Source organism: Acomys russatus, chromosome 10 (genome assembly GCF_903995435.1).
Source record: "Acomys russatus chromosome 10, mAcoRus1.1, whole genome shotgun sequence".
In the NCBI taxonomy this organism is placed as follows: Eukaryota; Metazoa; Chordata; class Mammalia; order Rodentia; family Muridae; genus Acomys; species Acomys russatus.
The window spans coordinates 52,647,809-52,668,720 of NC_067146.1; the positions used below are offsets into that span (position 1 = coordinate 52,647,809).

The 20,912-nt window shown below is 55.0% G+C and overlaps 1 protein-coding gene across 1 annotated transcript in view; it reads right to left on the minus strand.

Annotated features, from left to right (window-relative positions):
- Positions 1-20,682, minus strand: part of Kcnh2 (potassium voltage-gated channel subfamily H member 2) — a 31,905-nt gene extending 11,223 nt beyond the window's left edge. Inside the window, exons 1-5 of the mRNA XM_051152140.1 lie at positions 20,317-20,682; positions 17,485-17,715; positions 2,398-2,562; positions 1,111-1,560; positions 356-567 (exon numbers count right to left, since the gene is read on the minus strand). Of these exons, the coding sequence (XP_051008097.1) occupies positions 356-567; positions 1,111-1,560; positions 2,398-2,562; positions 17,485-17,715; positions 20,317-20,392 (1,134 nt within the window). The 5' untranslated portion in view covers positions 20,393-20,682. The remainder of the gene's footprint in view (positions 1-355; positions 568-1,110; positions 1,561-2,397; positions 2,563-17,484; positions 17,716-20,316) is intronic.
- Positions 20,683-20,912: the final 230 nt, after the last annotated feature.

Sequence of the window (20,912 nt, forward strand, 5' to 3'; positions counted from 1 at the left end):
CCCCTCATATACATCCCTCTGCTGGCCTTCTCTCACCCACCATGGCCTGCCCAGTGTCCTAGGTTAAAGTACCTCACCTTCACCCTGTATCATAAAGCCACACATTCCATCCATTGGTCATCTGCCCATCCTAAAAGCTGCCTCCCTCTCCACCAGCCTCTTTCTCTACTAGCCTACTTATCTCAAACGCTTCCTTCTTGTATCCCAGCTCTGAGCATGCTCCCCACCTGCCCCAACAGCTTCCCTTACTGATTAACCTTTCAACCCCCACCTTTGACCCCCACCTTGCCCCTCCTCCCCAACTCAAATTTCCTCCAAGGGGAGCAGAGAACCATGCATGCACTTGGACACCTACCTGGGTGACCTTCTCGGTGACGTTGTGGGTCCGCTCTTTTATCTTGGGCGCTATAATTTCGCGGTCACTGGTGGGTGAAGCCAGGAAAGGGTCACCTTTGAGGTCCACAAAGTTGAGGGTGATTTGGGGGATCTTGCTAATGGTACGGTAGCGCACAAGGTCCGAGTCTGAGGTGGAGTTAAGCAGGCCACTGCGCAGGGGGTGCATGGCCCCTGAGACGAAGAGACAAGGCTCAGTCAGTCGGTCAGGCCAAGGGCTGATGGGAAGCCAGGCCACCGACACAAAAACTGCAACGAGACCAAGCCCTAACTGGCAAGGGCCAATCGGGTGGGATAATAAGCAATGACGTAGCTCAGAAGACCCATGAAAACAAGCAAGGGCCAAACCCCTCTTAGCATGCCACAGTGGGAAGGCAGGAGTAGAAAGGATCAGACAGTGTCAGGAGCCTCTAATCTCTCTTGTCTCTTTCCAGTTCCATGGCCACCCTTGTTCTAGGATGTCCTGGGACAGCTAGCCCATGGGCCAGCAGGGGCCCTGTGAGTGCAAGAATGTCATGGGTTGAATGGACAGTTAATAGAGTAAAAGGCCACTTAATGAGATTAAATAAGTACTTAATGGGGTTTCCATCTCCCAGACTCCCAGGCACCTAAGAGGTAGGAGGGAAAAAGAAAATGATGGGCCTGGGACAGGGCAGGCTTGGCGGACAGGCAGGAAGCAAGGGGCTAGAGTAGGGCCTCCTGGGCCTGCGCCCTCACCAGTGCTCGCATGACGGGGTGGAGGGGGCAGCACCCCAGTTCTCATTGCCTCGATGTCATCCGCAGAAGATGCTCGGCGCACACTAGCGCAGCTCTCTCGGGAGCGTGTCCTTGCAAGACTGCAGCTGGAACCTGAGGCATCAGGGTTGAGGCTCTGAGCTCTTGGCGATGGGTGAGGGCCTCGGACGCTGGCCACAGGTGAAGCAGACCCCGGGCCCACCAGTGCACGCCTCTCTTCTGCAGGCCCAAGCCCTGCCACATGGTTGTCCATGGCAGACACCTCGTCCAGGGCCAGGGACTCACTGCTGGGTGCTGCAGGCGTCAGGTCCACATCCACCACCACTGCCCCAGGGGCTCCGGCACTGCCCACACTTCCTGTCCGCACTGATGATTCCCTGGCAGTCAGCGCCAATAAGGCAGGCAGCTTCAGACGAAAGGTCTTGGCCCGGCCTGTGGGGAAAGGGAGGCCTATGGAGTGTGGGGTGACCAAAAAGAACTGGGGACCATGAGAGTGGAAGGCCCTCGCCCCACCCCATGCACAGAACCTGATTCCTCAAACCCAGACAACTCTATCTAAATCTAGTCAGTCGTCAACTGCCCTTCCCCACCACACTTGAGGCAGATTCCATGAATTTTCCAAGACTCCACAATCTCACTGGTTGGCACTGTAACATTCAGAGATTGATCCATGCCTTGGGTGGGTCACTGAAGGTCACACAGTAGGTGAGGTGGGGGATGATGCCAAGAGCTCTCTCCCACACCCTGCCACCTAGCATCCATAGGGCTAGTGCCATTAAAACCCAAGAGGTGAGCTTTGTTGTCATGCCTCTGAGGGGATTTTTTTTTTTTTTAAATCAAATCCAAAAAACGCCATGTGAGGAAGGCAGAGGCTCTGAGCCTCTGGGCCATGGGGAGGGGGGGATGAGGGGGGCTGTTGAAGCTGCTGTGTTTACAGCCGAGGCCAGCATGCCTTCCATCCTCTCCACCATTAACCTCCACTCTTGGGACTTGGCCAGACCACAGGAGAGCTGAGGCCATGAGACAGAGCTTTCTAATGAGCCAGCGGCCAGTGCTGCTTAAGCAAGCACCTATTCTTCCTCCAGGGTGCTGGGTGGGGATCCTGAAGCAAGGCTAGAAAACACGTGTTCCGCCTGAAGAACCTGTGGCTCTGGGCCGTGCTGCTGCACTGGCGGGTCTCCATCCTGGTCCCAGCGGGCCTGACCAGCTCACCCCTTGCTGTTCCTCGCACCCTCACACATGCATGCAGCTCAAGGAGGCGAGGCTTACCAGAGGCCAGCCAGCTGGTGGGGGCCCCTCTGTGATTGGTGTCGCGAGCCGGGGACCCCACCATGTCCTTTTCCATCACTACTTCAAAGTTGAGGATGAACATGATGACAGCCCCATCCTCATTTTTCACCGGTACCACGTCCACTAGACACAGGAAGCAGCTCCCTGCGGGGTAGGGAGGAAGGGGACGTGCCATGGTGAAACCAGACCCTCCTCCCAACCAGACCCTCCCTCCCCAAAGCTGCCAGGAAGGACCTCTGAACCCTGCGCCACCGCCACAGCCCTCACCTTCAATTCCTGACTTGCACCTGGCTCGGCCACTCTGCACTTCTTCCTCACGCTGCCTGTTTACCTCCCTGCCCATCTCATGTCTCGGCCTTCTTTCCCTGCCTCTCCTCTCTTCAATCCCTTCTTCCTCCATGTTTTCATCTATGTCCCCATCTTTTCAATGTGCCTGTGCTTTTCCCTCCACCAAGGGCCACACCCCATTCTTTAGTGCAGAATCTCCGAGCCCAGCCCTAGCTCTACAGCTCTTCAGCATCCCTGCACCTCATGTCCCTCGCCCACAGAGTGGAATGGTAGTCACTCTCCCAGGAGCTGCGAAGATTCATTAAGTCCACACTTGTACAGGCAAGCCCTGGCACATGGACACTATAGACGATCGGTCACTGTGCCCATCTTGCCTCTGCTCTCTTTAGATTAGTTTCCAGGCATTGCGTGGAGCCACAAGATAGTATGCAGCTTGAAATCAAGAGTTTCAAAAACTTTACTGTGCCAGGCGGTGGTGGTGCACGCCTTTAATCCCAGCACTTGGGCGGCAGAGGCAAGAGGATCTACATAAGTTCCAGGCCAGCCTGGTCTACAGAGCTGGTTCCAGAACAGCCAAGGCTATTCAGAGAAACCCTGTCTCAAAAAAACCAAGGGGGGAAAAAAACCAACAAACTTTACAGCATTTTGGGACTTCCACAGTACCCAAGCATGCAGTCTCCCATGTCATCAGAGTACTGGACTGAGGCATGGCAGAAACCAAGAACCAGAGGCTGGACAACACTGCTGCGAGATCTTTCTTTGTTCTTATTCTTGACTCCTTCTCTCCTTCCCCTAGAGTCTGTGCAGCAGGCCAAATCAGCCCACCAGTTCCCTTAAGCTCTCTGAGGAATACACAGTCCAATGCCACCCATGCTGACTTCTGAACTGAGGTGACCTCAGAGCCAGTGCCCCTGCCAGGGCCAAGCTAAGGGTCCTGCCTACAAGAAGTCCTCCTTGATGAATCAGAAGGGCACAATGACATCCTGGTCCTCTCACAGGGACCCAGGCAGGTCGCCATCTCCTGTCCATCATTGTCCAGGCTTCCTTTCCCCTGCCCATCTGACCTCTACCTCCCAATGGTCACATCCCTTCTGAAGGCCTAATGCACCTTGAAAGCCAGTGACGAACTGTGGTGTCAGTAGTACAGCAACAGTAGCATGGAAGAGAAAACCGAGGAGGAGGAAGAGGAAGAGGAGGAGAGGGGGAGGAGGAAGAAGAGGAGGAGGAGGAGGTTGTGAAAGAAACGAAGAGCCACATGGTCTCAGGAGAGCTCCATCGGCCCAGCCTCAACCTTCTGCTTACCTCCTTGACTTGGAACCTTCCTAGGCTGGTCTCCTTGCTTCTGTCTGTCCCCTGACCCTCCCCTTACCCTGTTCCCTGGCCCACGTGTGCAGGCAGGGTGGTGACTGGAGTCAAGGAAAGACTGGAACCTGGGACTCACTTGATGCCTGTCAGCCAGGCCTGAGGGGGTGAGCACCAAGGGTGCAGAACAGTGCAAGCTGTGGCTAAGCCAGCCAGCCAGCCATGCAGGGCAGGGCTCTTGGAGACACTGGCCAACCACAGTGCAGACATGCTGGGTAGGGGACTGAGACCACAGCAGACAAGTGATTCTAGGACCTGTGGATTCCCCAGCCAAATGAGAGCCTCTGAAACCCACTCAGACAGGCTGGTACAGAGGTGAGGGCAAGACCCAGGAGGAGCCAGTCAGGAGCTCTCTGCCCCACTCACCACCTCTGCACTCACCATAGCCAGGGCCCTCCTGCCCCTACCTGAGGGCCCTGAGCTCAGGAGCTCTGCTTGGGTGTCCCTTTAGCAGCTGCTCTTGTCCCCTGACCTCCGGCCTCTGACACACAGCTGTGGTGTGGAAGCTGTGGGGGGGTGGCGGGGGGGGGGGCATGATGCCTGAGCCCAGCTGGAGGCTGTTTGGCACCCAGACAGCCTGCCTGGAGTTTATGCCCTAATATGGTGATGGCCAGCAACGGCCTGAGCAGGAACTGGCCTCCTCAGGACTGTAGAGACACAAAAGACCAGACACCTCGGCATAAGGACCCCAGCACCTATCCCCAAGAGCCCCAGAGATCTAGGCCCCAAACCACTGTGGTCACCAGGACATGTTTCAAAGAAGCCTGGAGTCTAGAGCCAAGATGACTCTGCCTCTTCTAGATGACTTAGGGGTTCTGTCCCTAAAAAAGGGCCAGGAAATTCTGACCTGGCATCTTCAGAGCTCTACCCCTGCCCCTTCAGGCCAGGCTACAAGAGAAATCACACAGCCTAGGACCCTATATCTCAGATGGCTACCTCAAAACCTGGCATCTCAGACAGTGATCCCAGGTCCCCGCATCTGAAAAGAATTGTTTTAATTCTCCCATTGAGAAACTTCCAGATATGCCCCTGTCACGTGACAAGCCCACTTCCAGATACACAGAACCCTGACACTCCTCCTTTGTGGACATTCAAGGAATGTTCCTTTTCAAATATCCTGTCAAAGGTCTGAGTGTTCCAAAGATGTGGCCCGCCCCAGGCCTATATGATCACTGAGGGAAATAGAGATTGCAATACAGTGCATGGAAACAAAGAAAGATGAAGACCAAGCAGGCCCCAGGCTCTTGGGAGTACCATCTCACTGGCCAAGTTGGCAGAGTTTTATGTGACCTACCATGTCACCAACCCCAGCTCTTTGCCAGGCCTGCCACAGGACCGCACCCTGTAGTTTTTGAGAAGTATGGAGGGAGTTCCTGAGGGTAAGGGAAGAATGGCCAGGCTTCGGGCAGGGCCCACAGGTGGCTGAAACCATGGACTAGCCAGAACAGATGGCCTGTGGTCAGCAGAGAAGAAAGGTTTTGAACAAGTGGCTGGACTGTCCCCAGGGAGCCTGGAACACTGCCTATCTACCCAGTTTCTACTCAGCCCCAGGACCCCAGACCCCATCCTCTTCCTCCCTCCTTCCCACTCTACTTGGGATCCCGCCAATGAACCAGCTCATCCAAAGAAGAGACAGTCTCAAGAAGGGCCCTGGGGCCAGAGCTGGACAAGGCTGCAGTTCCACCCAGCGCCACTCTGTGGCAGGCACGGCCCACATTCAAGAGGCAGACAGCTCCTGGAGTACTCCAGAAAGGATGGGTGGGACTGGGAGTGGGGTGGGGGGGGGGGGGGGGGGGGGGCAGGGACAGCAGGGAGGAACTAGCACAAGCTATGGGAAAGTCACCTTACAGGATGTTTATCTGCCATACAAGGTTGATCACACCTACTCCACTGGGCCAAAGCCTGGATGACATGATATCGTGTATATATATATGCCAGGCTTGGAGCTCTGCATACTCAGAAGAAAGATGAACCTCATCAACTGTCCCCTGGGGCAGTCTGATTTAAGTGGCTAATACCAAAACATACATGGACACCCACCAGCTCCAGCCAGGCTTTAGAGCCCCCATTTGAGTGGTGAGGCCGCCCTGCCCAGTCTAAGCCTATCCTTGACCCCTCAGGACAGTGACAGCAAGCATGCTAGTAACCGCATACCTATAAGATCTGGCAGAGCCTTTGGTCTTGATGACCCAGGCCAGCCAGGGTCCCAGCAGTCTTCAGAGGTCAAACTGCTCACTGTAGGTCACTAAGAGAGGAAGCACTGGAAGAGGCCATGGTGTGGCAGACTCAGCTCTCTGACAGCAGAAAAAGTCCCATTCAGACTACAGACTCTGGCTTGCTTGCATCTGGTGCTAGGTCACACAGAGGGGTCCACTCTGGAGTAACATGGCCCTGCCTGGCATCCTCACTCATCTAGGTCTGGCACCCTTCCAATGTGCCAAAACCTAATTTCCCGCCTCTGGGTACCAGTGGACCGGCCAGGCCTACCTCAGCAGAAGTTATGGGCAGTTGGGGAAAGAAGACTTACAGATGACCTGAGCAGCCTTGGGCAACTTGGTGAGGTCAGGGTCTCACCTGGCACACCTGTACAGCAGCAGCAACAGCAGGCTTCACGGCTTCCCTGTCACTCCATGGTACCTGAGCATGCCAGCACAAGTGAAACATCTGGGAACAACATGACCAGGAAGATGGCCCCGGTGCCTACCCTGACTGAAGCAAGTTTTAAGTCGGACACTAATCTGGCATCTGGACAAGACAGAGCAAGACAGAACAAACCAAACAGTGGGTGTGCCCTGGGAAACTGAAGTATTCTGCCCCAACAACCAGGAGACCTGGACCCTTGCTCTCCCTCACATTTGCTGTGTGGCTACAGACACGTCACCCACCTCTCTGAGCTTAGACGCTCTGTGGGTACCACAGGGACAAGAGATTCCTGCTCTGGGTGCCAGATGAGGTGCCAGATGGCCTTATAGAAGCATCTGGAGCTGTAATGAGGCAGAGTAGCAGGTCCCTGCAGGGAAGGTGACCTCCAGCACCCTCATCCTGGTTGCCTCCCCTTGCCCCACTCCCAGCAGGAGGAGCTGTGCCAAAATGGGCCCAAAGTCACACAGAGGGCAGGGAGGCTGAGGCTGCAGTCGGCCCTGTCCGCCCCCCAGGCAGAGGCTGTCTCCGGAGGAGCGGCCCAGGGATGTGCAGTGTCAGGTTATATTTAGCCTGGTGGCGGCGACAGGAAGATGCAGCGGGAGCCGCTTCTGGCCAAGGGCCACTGTGTCACTAACACCACTCTCATGGACAGCCAGGGGGGCTAGGGAAGGCCAGGGACATTGAGGGCTCAAGGGACAGGATAGAGGAGTCTGAGGCCAGCCACTCCATGAGTTTGTGTCCCTGTGTGAGAGCATGTGTATGTATGTATGTGTGTCAGAAAAAGAGACCAACCCTGGGCTCCTGAATCCAGGAGCTGAGCTACGTGGGGTCCTAGGGGCTCCCTGCCAGGCAGGTTTGGGAAACCACAAGCCAGACTCCAAGTCTCAAAGAAACATCACCTCCAGACTCGCTCCTGCACCATGCTTGCACCCTGCCAACAATCTCTGCATAGGGCCAGGGCCTCTGTAGGCTTCCAGTTTCCTGCTAAAACCAATAGCCTATGGCATGCTTGAGTCATCTCAGACTACAACGCCTCAAAAGACAACCTCCACCCAGGAAAGCTCAAGCTGGCCATGCTACCACCTGGCTCATAAGCGAGTACCGTACCCTATGCCGTAAGAAGAAAAGGCAAGGCCCTGAGAGAACTCGGCAGGTGAAGATGCCTGCCACCAAGCCAGGCCATCTAAGCTTGGTCCCTGGGGCCCAAAAGGGTGGAGAGAAAGGACCCCTACAACTTGTCCTCTGACCTACCCAAACATGACACGTACATATCACACACACACACACACGATGATGTCATATTGACCTGGGGAAAGCTGCCTCTACCACCATCCTTCTGCTGCTGACTCCCCACTTCCTCCCATCCCCATCCCTCCCAGACCCCTCTGCAGAGAGTCTCCTGAATCAGCCTACATGGGTGCTTCTCTCTGGGAACTCATTAATACCATACCCTTTGCAGGGGATATGTCCATAAGCTGGCTTGTGGGGCGAGGACCCAACCCTAGCATCCAGACCTGCCCCAGGGAGACTGGCTTCACAGCAGGTGGTGAGTGGACAGCAGTGGACAATCTGCTGCTCATCTCTGGTGACCTGCAGTTTTTGGCCAGAGTGAACCAGTGTTCCTACCCTTTCACCTCCCTTCTAGATCCATGGGCACTGACCACTCAACACAGGGTTACCCCACATCTTGAGTGTGAACAGTAGAGCCACCATGGGAATTCAGGTGTTTTCCCCAAAGCAACATTGCATCTGGTCTCCCATTACTATCAGACAAGATGGCACTTGGAAACTACGTGAACTATGCCTGCTGTGTGATTTCTGAACCTTGTCCCTTTCTGACCCCTTCGGTATGACCGTGACCCCTGCATTTGCTGCTGTCACAGAACAGCAGGGGCACAGAGCTGTCACCATTCACTAGAGAGACAACCCTGGTGTCGCTGCCATCTTCTGAGGCTCTGCAAACTCCGGCAACTATCCTCCACCTTGGCTCCCAAACACAAACATGACAAAGACCTGGAAAGGCTGTATGCCATAAGACTCTGCCATTGGTCTTCGAGCAGGCACACCTGTCTGATCATTAACTCAAAAGGACAATTCCCCATGGCTTGTCCTCCCATGGGACACTGTGAAACACACACAGCAAATATACTTGTCAGTAAAGTCCCCCTGAAAAGTCTGATGACACATTCAAGAATGGAAACATGCAACCACGACCCAAACAAACACAAAGCCTGGCATTATTTGCAGGGTACAGAGTCATCTCCCCAGAGAACCAACAAAGTCAACAGATGAACACCAAGAATCAACAAAAGAGCTCCACCAGATAGGTCAGCCCACAAAACACCCAGCTTCAAACGATTAGAAAGTAGAGTCAGAAAACAGGACAGCAGCAGTGTTGTGGTCCACACCTGTAACCCCAGCGCTCAAAGTCAGCCCTGGCTTCATAGTGAGCCTGGGGTTTCAGAAAACAGGGAAGGGCCAGGAAAATGGCTCTTTGAATAAAAGCACTCGCTGGGCATGCATGAGGCATTGCATTTGATTCCCAGAACCAACAGTAGACAGAGAGAGCCAACTCCCCAAAGTTGTCTTCCAGCCTCTACACAATCACCATGACATGTACAATCACATAAATTAAGTGATATTTTCCGTGTGTGTGTGTGTGTGTGTGTGTGTGTGAGCGCGCGCGCGCACGCGCGCGCACATCTGTGTGTGAGTATGGATGCATATGTCCCATGATATGCTGTGGGTGTCAGAGGACAACCTTGGGCACTGTTTTGCCTCTGCACACACCATGGGCTAACAGCCCGTGGGCTTCTGAGGATTTGCCTGTTCCCCACCTTCCGTTTTTACCTAGAAGCACGGATATCACTCATATGCTACTGTGCCCAGAGTTCGCATGGGTTCTAGAGATTCAAACTCAGGTCCTCACACTTTTCCAGCAAGCACTTTATCCAGTGAGTCATCTGGCCAGCCACAAAATCCCTTTCTCAATAACAATGACTACAGAGTAGCTGGGATGATCAAGAACACACCAGGTGAGAAAACAAGGCTGTAGAGTGAGAAAGTATATGGAAATGAGACAGCTGGTAGAAAGATGGCCGGGATCTTACTGAAACTTGCAAGGCTGTTGACTCTTCTAAAGTAACCTAATTCCGACCGAGGCATTGGTGAGGCCAGCCGTGATGTACACTTGTTAGCTGAACATGCAGAAGACAGAAGCAGGATAGTGAGGTCCAAGCCAGCCTAAGATACAGAGAGATATTGACTCAAGATAAACAAACAAACAAACAAAGTTTAAAAGGAGTCAGGGGAAGCCAGATATGGCTTGCTGTTATCCAAGCCCCTAGGAGGCTCAGCAGTAGCACTGCCACAATTCAAGACAAGCCTGGGATGCTGCATACACACTAAGTTCCAAGCTGCAGTGTAAGAAATTACCTAGTAAACAAACAAACAAACCATTTTTTAAATTAAAAAACTGGGAGAATTTGCCTTTTTTGGGCACTGAGACACAGTAAACAAACAGTACAGCACTGCACTTGTTGTTGGTTTACAGAGTTCTGATGAACAAACTGACAGAGTGCCGTGTTCAGAGGCAGATCCATGGTTACACGGCAAAGTAACCCATGCCAAAGGTGCCCCACAAAGCAATGGAAAAAAACAGACTAGATGTGTTGGGAAAGTTGGCTCCTTACATGGAAAAAATAAAACTTGATCCTTACTTGACACTACATCCAAGGAGGGCTCAGGGTGGACCCAACACCCAACTGAGGAAGGTGAGGCCAGGGAACCAGAGGAGAACAGTGGACCTGTGGGGGCCTCTCAGCCTTTGCAAAGGAAAGCATCTTCAGGGAAACTTCAAAAGCACAAACAAAGCCAAAAGTCAATGATTCATTTTTATCAAAACTAAGAACCTTTGTTTTATTAACTGAAGAGAGACCAAGAGGGAGACGGTATTCATAAACAAGAAATAGACATGTAGAATACATACTGTGTTCCTTTGTATTTCCAGACTACACGAGCAACCCCTGGAAACACACAGGGACAGAAGAGAGCAGTCTCAGAAAGATAAGCAAGGGATACAACCATGCAGTTGGCAGGGGCAAAAGCTCAACAGCTATCAAGCCTAAAAGAGATACTGTGGCTAACAAAAAGCCAAAGAGATACAAATTAAAGCAGCAAGCCCACAGGACAGGCAAAAGTTACAAAGAGATGATGCAGCATGTGGCAGGGGTGGGAGAATATGAGAGTTTCTATTCTGGCGGCAGATAACAGGGTTGGCTGTTCAGGTGCACAGTGGGGCAACAGTTTGCTAAGAGTTCCCATATTCTGCAATCCAGCAGTTTCACTTCCAGGCCTGGATGGAGGCTGCAGACCCTCTCACGGGAGTCAGGAACAGCCTGTGTAAGAGAATGTTCACTGTGGCACTGTCTGGTAGCAGAGGGGTGGAAGACTGTCTGGGGTCCTTCGCGAGGACAGTAAACAAGTAAAACAGGGAGATACATGCTCCGGGGTGGGAAACCACAGCCCGGACACTCTCTGGCAACCCGCCTGCACTGAAAGTCATGCTCCTGGGTAAGAAGAGGGAATCCTAGAATACAACACACAGCACAACCATTTGCATAAATTAAATCCATATGCATATACCCAGTCAAAATACACATTTGCAAGAACATATGTGAGCAGCATATTCATAGGGAGTATATTTGAATGCAGGCCTATACGGAGTGTCATGGAACTAAGAAATGAGATCAAAAGAAAAGGCAGAGAAGAAAAAGAGAAAAAGACTGACATGCATATTGGGGCCTGACTTGGTTTGAGGAGCGGAGCCAACAGGAACCTGGAGAGGAAAAGATGGCCAAAAGTGCTGTGAAGGCCACACAGCCCTTACTTTCCACAGTCTCGGCTGTGACCACGAGGTGACGCCTGCTGAGTGACTATCACGGCACGCTGCTGTGCTGGTACTTGTTTAAGGAATGCCCTCAACCCACCATGCAGGGAACAAGTGCTTTGATCCACTTTAGAAACAAGAGCCACCACAGCGCTCAGGAACTCAGGCCTCCTGAGGCCCTGAGCTCATGGCTCCCCAGGAGCAGCTGCTGCTGCAAGGTCCACACAGGGCTCTAGATCAGAGACAACTGAGCCAGAGGTCCAGTTCAGGTCCCCACTTGCTAAATCGGCCCCTTAGCCTCCACTAGCAAGAGTTTCCCTCCTAGGAAATGACTGAGAGATTTTACCCACAAAAGGCTGCAGGGACCACCACTTATCCACTGTAAAGGGAAGTCACCTGGCTGTACCTAAGTGCTTCCGGGGCTGCCAGCTCCCAGCTGGCTTTGCCAAAGTGTTGTTCCTCTCTCAGACCTCCTCTCATTCCCTGAGGGAAGAGTCTAGGAGGCGCAGCACACTCCGTGCACTCTATGAAGCCTCCCACACTCGGCAGAGCAGGAGGGCACCCAGCTACTCCTCTGGCCTTCACCCCTTCTTCCACGCTAGCATTCAAACACCCCAAGGCCTTCACAGGACGGGACACTAAGGCCCAGAGATAAGAAGTGATTTTCCCAAGGCTACACAGCCCACAATCAAGCTAGAAATTGAACCCTAGTCATCTAACGCCAAGAATAAGGCTTCAGGCACACAGTGCTGTCCAGTTTGTTCATTCATTTAGCAAAAACATGCAGATATTGAGCTCCTACAATGTACTAGGCATGTAGATACAAACAAAGCCCACTCGGCTTAGTGGGGATGATGGGTGCTGCAAACTCATCCAGGGTCAAACTACGGCAAAGGCACGATACTGCCCAGCCTACTGGGTAATCCTAAACCAGCTGACAAGTGCCCAAGCGCAGAACGGAGTCCAGAGATCTTTAGGGACAATGAGGGGTGTCAGCAGCCACTGAGACCCTCCCAAGCTGGCACCTGGTCCAGAATTGCTCCTGGCTCTTCTGACTCTCACCTCAGCTCTCTCTGCATGTCACAGAGAAGTCTGTCATCCCCTCACCCAAACACCACTGCTCTGCAGTTGGCACACAAGGTGGGGGCAGGTTTTAGAGAAGGGCCAGGAATGTTTTCTAGGAGAGGTGGCTGGCATCCTCAGGAAGGCTAAGTAGGAAAGGGCTTCCTTGGAACTCCCAGATCTCGAGGCACAGGAAAGCCACCCAAGCTCACCCCATCTCACACCACCCAGCTGGCCCTCCTGCTGTTCCAGCCCCCTCCCCAGAGCCCAAGGCCACTGTCAACGCTGCTTCCACCTCGACAGCTCTGCACAAATATTTACATAGTTCCTCCGGGGCTTCGGAGACACCACACACAGGAGCAGGAGGCACCCTCCCGATACTGTCCAGGCCCAGGGGCTCTGAGGAAACAGCACCCCCTCTAGCCTCCTAGACAGGAAGCCCCTGGCAGCCCAGGGCAGCCCACCACAAGGAAGCTAAGAGGAAAATACTCAGCAGAAGACAGACAGCTGGAGGCAGGCCCTGCCAGAAGCTACCACCTGCCCAGGCTCCAGACTGCACCAGATCCTGACCAGGACCTGACAGGGAAATCTGCTCCCAAGTTGGGCGGGGAGGGGGGGGGGGGATCCTTGTCAATCCCAGCACAGCCAGCCTGATCTACATAGCTAGGACCACACAGAGAATTTTTAAAGGGGGAAGAGGTGCAGAGGGAAGCAGTCCAGTGGCTTTGGCCCCATGGAAAACCCCTATCTTTAAGCCCTTGGCTTCTCCTAGGAAGGCTTCAGGCTGCTTCCATGAGCAGCGCACAGAAATAGCTAGGCACTGACCTCTGAACTCTGACTTCCCCTCAAAACCTTCCCCTTCAGAGAAAGCATCTTTTCACCAACTCAGACACCACATGACCGGGAGGGGAGAGTGGGGGTCTGATAGAGGAGGCCACAGCAATGGCAGAGCAGGGCCTGTGACTTAAGTGAACAGAGAAGGCAGAGAAGAGAGAAGACCTGGGCTATAGAAGGTGATGGAATGCCCAGAGGTTGGGGACTGGTACCCCCCATGGCCTGCCTGAGCACCTGGAAGACCATGGTGTGAGTCAGGGTACAGCAGTATAGCACACTGGGGACTCTGGACTGAAGGTCTCAACCCCTCCCCTCAGCCACAGCATCAGCTGTAACAGTGGGGACCCTCTGACCTTGTTGCCATGGCAACTGGCCTACAGCTGGAGTGGAGAAGCCAATAGACTCATCTCCAGAGACACCACCATCTCCACCCACACACAGGCTCCTGGGGACACAGGGACAGAGAGCCGGCCAGGACAGTCAGAGGTATGGTAAGACAGATAAAGCCTTGGAGACAAAGGCCTAGACTAGGGAATGGGGCTGGGGGAGGGGGGCGGTGAGTAAACAGGACAGAGGAGTCAGGGAAAGAAGCTAGAAGGCTCCAGCGTGCTGGAGGAATAGGAGAAATAGACAGACAAAAGGAGACAAAGGCAGAAACTGAAGGGACAGAGCTAGGCAGGCAGGTCGGGAGACAAAGGCAGGGAGGCCTGCCTGAGCAAGGGGAGGGAGAGCTGCCGAGAGGATGGGGCCACAGCAGGCAGGAGGAGAAGCAGCAGGGAGGTAGGAACAAAGAGCAAAGACAATGGAAGGAACAGGGACAGGAAGAGCTACATCTTCTCCACCCCCACTATGGCTGTGCAGGGCAAGGTGTGCACCCGGCCAGCACCTGCTGTCTGAGGTGCCTCCCCAGAAATGCTGCATCCTGCTAGACACCCACTGCAGGGTTCTGCTATTCCCTTCTGATCCTGGGCCTGTCTTAAGGGGCAACAGCCTAAGGCCAGTGAACTGGGCACACTGTGTCTTCTCCTTCCACACTCCCCTCGTCAAACCTCCCCACTTCCCAGAAGCCCCAGCAACTAAATAATGGGGCTGTCTGGCTCCAGACCCTGAGACTGCACAGAGCTGAGTTAGAGGCTCCGACACAGCACAGCTGTCCTTAGTGGCGCCTGCCAACAAAAGGCCCAGCCTCCTCCCTAGCCCTCCGCCATCCCTGGGGCTACAACCCAGGGACCTATTCTCCCAGGGCTGGTCCCCAGGCAGACACCCTGGGAAAGGTTTGGACAAAAACAGGTGGTGGCGCTGGCACAGTTTTCCTCCCACTGTGTACATGCTCTGCACATCAATACACATACACACACACACACACACACACACACACACACACACACACACAGAGAGAGACAGGCAGCCCAGGTCAGGCAACAAAGATGGCACGAGGAACTTTGTATCAGAAAGGAGAGGACTTAGCAGCAAAGGCATCTGTCTGCATTACCCTCAGCCTGGAATGCCAAGGTAAGCAGGGGCCCCAGGTGGCTGAGGTCCTAAGGCCAACCTGTTGGCCACTCAGAGAGTTATCTGACCCCCATGGAAACTAGGTGAGAACAAAGAAGGGGCAGGAGGCAGCAGCTGGCGTAGGGTTTCCTGGGTCAATGCTCCGTTTGGAGTAGTACCCTGGAGAAGGCAAGAGTTCAGGCTTGCACAGGGACCTGGATGATAGGCCCACCTCCTCCACGGATGCACTAGTAAAAGGGCCTCCGCCACGTAGCTTCTCCACGGGCTGCCTAGCAACTAGATTAGGTGGGCCTCAAGACTCCACCACAACTTCTTTTCAGGAGTCTCCACACTACAGCCAAAGGCAAAGCCAGCCTGACCTCTCAGCTGCCAAGGGGTCAAAGCCACAAACACAAGTGATGTCCCCCATGGGACTGGAGTGTGGCTCTCACAGTGGAAGTCCCTGTGTTGGGAGCATCTTCTCAAAGGCTCAGCAGCCTTGCCGGGCCTAGGGGTGCAGGCTCATTATCCCAGCTACTCTAGAGGCTGAAAGAGTTTAGGGCCACCTAGGTCATGGGGTGAGCTCAAGTCCATTGCAGACGACTTAGTGACATACTATCTCAAAACCAATTTAGGACCAGGTGTGCTGGTGCACACCTTTAAGGCCAGAGCTTGGGAACGTGGAATGCAGAGACTGGGAGGGCACACTGAGTCAAAGCCAGCTCAATTTCGTAGTGTGAGGCCCTGTCAAAAAACAAATGTGTGTGTGTGTGAGAGGGGGGGGGTGAGGGGAGGCCACGAGTGCACTGACAAGATGGCTCAGCAGGTAAAGGTGCTTCCCACATAAGCCTAAGAACTCGAGTTGGACCCTGGAACTCTCATGTAAAGCTTGAAGGAGAGAGCCAACTATATAAAATTGTCCTCTGACCTCCAAACACGTATGTGGTAGATGCATCCCCATCACACACAGCCCTGGCTGTGAAGAAAAAAGAAAAAAACAAACAAACTCAGCATCCCAAGTAAGCATTAAAACAGATTTGTGGAAAGCAACTTATTTGGCTACTGGGAGATTTCCCACAATACACCTGACCCCAGTACTTATGGGCTCATACGCATACACCTGTGGTTTGGAGGCTTACTTTTTTTTCACTTGTGTGAAGCACAGACAGCCCTCTAGTTCTCTGGTGTCCTTGTCAGTACATGACACACAGCAGAACTGTGTGGCACGGCTGTGGTCAGACAGACATGACCACCACTCAGAGCACTGATGCTTTCAATCAAAGTGTGGCTCAGGGAACACTCTTAATTTCTCTGAGCTTCAGTTTCATCGTCCTTGGGAGGAGATAAAAGGTGGTATCTGTATCTCAGGGATGCTCTGAGGATTATACAAGATAACACATAGCCCAGTAGCTTCCCACTCTACATGCTCCATCTGCCTGCCAACCATTAGTGCTGCATGCCCCCCAAGTGTTGTCCAAGGAAGCCCCTTAGGGAAGCCACCTTTCACAGGCAGCCTCGGCCCCCCTGGAGCACGCACAGCAGAGGCCTGCAGCTTGCAGGTTCCATTTGCCACTGCAAGAGGCAGGGTGTGCTCACTGTGGCTAGCCAACAAGCTCCCTGAGGACAGGCACCCACCGTGCCCTTCCTGTAGGCAGCTATTCAAAAGCTGGGTCCCAGCAATGTAGCGAAGCTTATGAGACACTCACTGGTGAACAACAGAATTCTGGAGCCCCTTCTGAGACCTCCAATATCCACTACCCCGCCATTTCACTGACCTCGGCGAGCAGAGCCCACCCAGCAGCACGGGCTTAGTGTCAGAGCCGCTCCACCCACTGTGTTTATCCGCTCTTGCTCTCTACTTTGCTCTCCGGAAGCCCAGAGCAGCTGGGTTGAGAGGTGGTGGCTGAGCAGAGACACCTGGCTGAGAGGGAGCTGAGGGGCGGGGCGGGGTATTCTGCAGACCAGACAAAGGAAACTGGGCTTGCAGGAAGAGGTGTAGTTGAGTGTAGAGAGAAGGCAGAAGAGTGGCAGCAGAAACAATCCCTCCGCCTCACGCGCCATATCTTCCAAGAAGTCACCTGGCACAGGCTGCCCTACAGGTAGCTAGAATCCTGTGCCTAGGAACCGGCCCCAGTCCCTAGCTTGCCCTATTACCACCATCTGCGCACTCACCTATCATCTCAGCCTAGTCAAATGCCAGCTACCTAGCTCAACATAATGACACCTGGCTAAGAGGAAGGGCCCCTCAGCCTTAGCAGCTCCAAGACCATCCGCAATGCCCACCCATTAGAGTTCAGACCGAGGCCACACCCGCCCCCAGACATAGGGCCACGCCCCCGTATGGGTCCCGCCCCCCAAAGACCCACAGGTTCGCCAGCCATCCGCAACCACAGATCATAGATCCCCACCCACTGCTTCCCTTCCCCACCCCCATCCCCATCCCCGCGGGTTCTCTCGAGGCCCAGCCCTCGACACAGCCACGCCCCGGCCCCGCCTACCATCTTTCCGGTAGAAGGCAATCTCCACTTTGCGCTCCTCCGCGCCCAGCAGGGCCTGCGCGATCTGCGCGGCGGCACGGCGCTGCGTGCGCGGCCCGTGCAGGAAATCGCAGGTGCAGGGCCGCTGCATCACCTCGGCCCGCGAATAGCCGCACAGCTCGCAGAAGCCGTCGTTGCAGTAGATGACGGCGCAGTTCTCTACGCGAGCATTAGCGATGATGAACTTGCGGCCTGAGGGGGGAAGGCGGGGATGAATGCACACGTGAGAGCGGGGACACCAGTTTACGGGGCTCCTGGCCCTTCCCCACATTCGCTCCTCACACTGCTGCCCGACAGTCCACCACACCAGGGAGGGGCTCCCAATCCAGGCCGTATGCAGCTGTGCCGAGACACAGGTGCTTCCACCGGGCAAGGCCTGGCGACACGCCCCCCACCCCCTGGCCCGCCGGCTGGCTGCATGGCTTCCCCCGGGCAGAGAGCCAGCGGCCAAGGCCCCTGGGCGGGTGTCAGCAACGCGTGTCAGCAGCCGCAGCGGAGTGGATAAACACAGCCTGGAAAGGGAGCCTGGGAAGGGCAGGAGATGGCGGCCAGCCTCCCCTTTGAACCAGCTCCTCTGGCTTCTACCTCTTGATGAGGGGGACGCTCCCTAGAAAATCAGTCCCTCAAACACCCTCAGACTCCCTCTGGTCAGTGCCTAGTACGACTTCGACGTCCTATCCAGAAGCAGTCACAAGCTGGAGAGTGGGTGAACCAGAGGCTGAAGGAGTGGGCTTGTAGACCTGAACAACCCAGCAATATAGTTAGCATCGTCATTTTATGATGAAGAAACTGGGGCCCAAGAGAAGTTCGGCCCAATGCCCAAGTCTAGCAGTTCATTCATAGTGAGTGAATCCAGCTTTTGAATCTTGTCTGCCAGGGCAGCTAAGGGTCACAGGATCAAGTCCAAGGTCATACAGAGCAACCAAGGCTACCTAAATCTGCATACCCTGGAACTCCCTAAGAGCCAAGAGGTGGGCCCAAAACAAACCTGAGCAGGACGGCCACCTCCAGGGATATGAAGCCTTTTCTCTGTGACTCCATTAAAGAAGGGAGCCAATAGATGCATTTCAGCTAGACTAGGCTCTTCCACCCTATACCTGTCCCAAAGGCCAGGCAGGTGGATCAGCAGCAAGTCAAGGGCAGCCTCAGTCTGCATCCGAGTAAGATGTTCCAGGAATAGTGCTTTCTATAAACAGGAATTCTGTCCACTTTGGCCTCCAGTGCAGGGGTGTCCCCTCCTCACCCTGCACAGCCCTGCAATCCCCAGGATGCCGCAGGAAGGCTCCCCGAAGCAAGGCCAGGCTATCAGGATCTTGCTGCCTGACTTTGGCCATCTTTCCTCTGCCTTCAAGGAAGTTACTTTTGAGAGTTGGGTCATCTTCAGGTCAGTTCCCAAGGCCTACTGGAACTCCCCAGCAAGCGTCAACCCCAGGTCAGAGAATCTTGCCATATGAAAAGACCTTCCCCCTCTGCCTCCATCCCCACTTGAGCCTAAGATGGTCCACAGTACCACCCACCCACGGGAGAAAAGGGACCCACTGTCCCCACTCCCAGACAAGGAAAGTAGAGCAAGTTCCTTTGAAGGCAAGCCCCACCCTACCCCACCCCCTCAACTGAACTTCTAGAATACAGACACTGCAGAGACCTCAGAAGCCCTGTAGCTTGTGCCCTTGTTCACAGATGTGGAAACTGAGGCTTAAGAGTGGGAGAAATCACTCAAGGTTGTCCGGCAGTCAGTGGCAGAGGTGGAGCCAGAAGCCAAGCCTCTAGGACCCAGTCCACGGGCTTCTCTGAGTCTGCCTGTGCCTACCCAGCTGGTAGGAAAAGAAAGCCAGGGGACCTGCCCCCAGCCCCTAGGCCTGCACCACCCCCTCAGGATCGCCCTGTTCTTCATCACAGGACAATGCCCATCCAACTGACCCCTCCCTCCCACCACAGTACAAGCACACGGTGTCCTGTGTGCACAGGGTCACGGGCAAGGAATGTCACTTTCCAGCTCCCAAAGCCCTTTGCAGTCACACCCTCTGTGGCACATGCAGCCTTGAGGACAGGCACACCAATACCAAAACCTTCACCTAGCCTAGGACACATTGCAGGAAGTCTCTCTTGCCAGGTCTGCACAAGGGGTGCTGTAATCTGCACAATTGGGTTTGGGGCACTATCCACAGCAGGAAAGCCCACCACGCAGCAGCTCCACAGCCAGCCTGTTAGCCCCAAAGCCAGCTTCCTGTCTGCAGCACCCTCTCAGCAGCAGACCCACAATCTTAGGGACTTGCGGGAGACACCTCTCCACTGCCTATGCAGACTCAAATTCATAAGTGACACAGGGATTTGGCTGTATTCTTGTCACACGCTCAAGAGCAGATTGGTCACTGATCCTACAACCCCTCGCTTCAGGCTCCCACATACAGCACAGTCAAGACTGGAGCGTGTACTATACTTTTAGGGCCCAACAGCTGGGGTCATATAGATTCTCATAGCAGCATACACACAATCCCGTCAACTCCGGACCTTTAGGGTTGGGAACAACTGAATATCTCATCCCACCCCTCTTTCCTGCCACACACACTCTCTGACCCCAAGCTGCAACACTAGGCCCCTTGGTCTCAAGCCAATGCTCCCCTGACACCAAGCCTTGTCCCCTCGGCTCCCGGCATAAGTCTCAGGGCCCACCAGCCCCTACTGACTCATATTTTGCACTGCACACGGCCCGGGCACGCCCCCCATCCACACTAGGCAGGACTGGACCCACCCCCCAAACCCCTTCCCCGCCTTGCCCCCTCCCCCACTCACTCTGGCCCTCAAACTTGCGGATGATGGTGTCGAGGAAGGTGTTCTGCGGCGCGACGTGGCCCCTCCGCACAGGCATCCTGAGCCCATGGGCGGGCCGGGCGGGCCCCCACCCACCCTGGCCCGGCCCGGCCCAGCACTAGGCTTCGGGTGGCCTGGCCGGGCCGTGGTCTCCGCACTCGGCACCCAAGCTGAGTGCGGGCGGGGCCGGAACTTGAGGGCGCAAGGTCCCTGCTGGGCTAGCGGCTGCCGGCTCCGGACCGCCAGCCGGGCCTGAAGCGGCTGGAGCTGCGGCGCCGGCACACCTGTCTGTCGCCCCGGGCTGGCAGTGCCACGGGCCCTGCTCCGCCTCGTCCTGGCGCTGCACTCCACTCCGCCCGCCCGAGCGCCCGGCTCCCGGCTCGCGCCCGCCCGCCGCCACCGCCGCCGCGCCGACAGCCGCTCCAGCGCCCGCGGCTCGGGCAGCGCCTGCGGCTTGGTCCGGCGGCTGAAGGGTTAATGCAGCGCGCGCCCCTCCGGCTCCGGCCCCCGCCTCCCGGCCCCCTCCTGCCGCCGCGCGCCTGCAGCGCCGCCCTCTCCCCGCCACCCCGAGCGCCCGC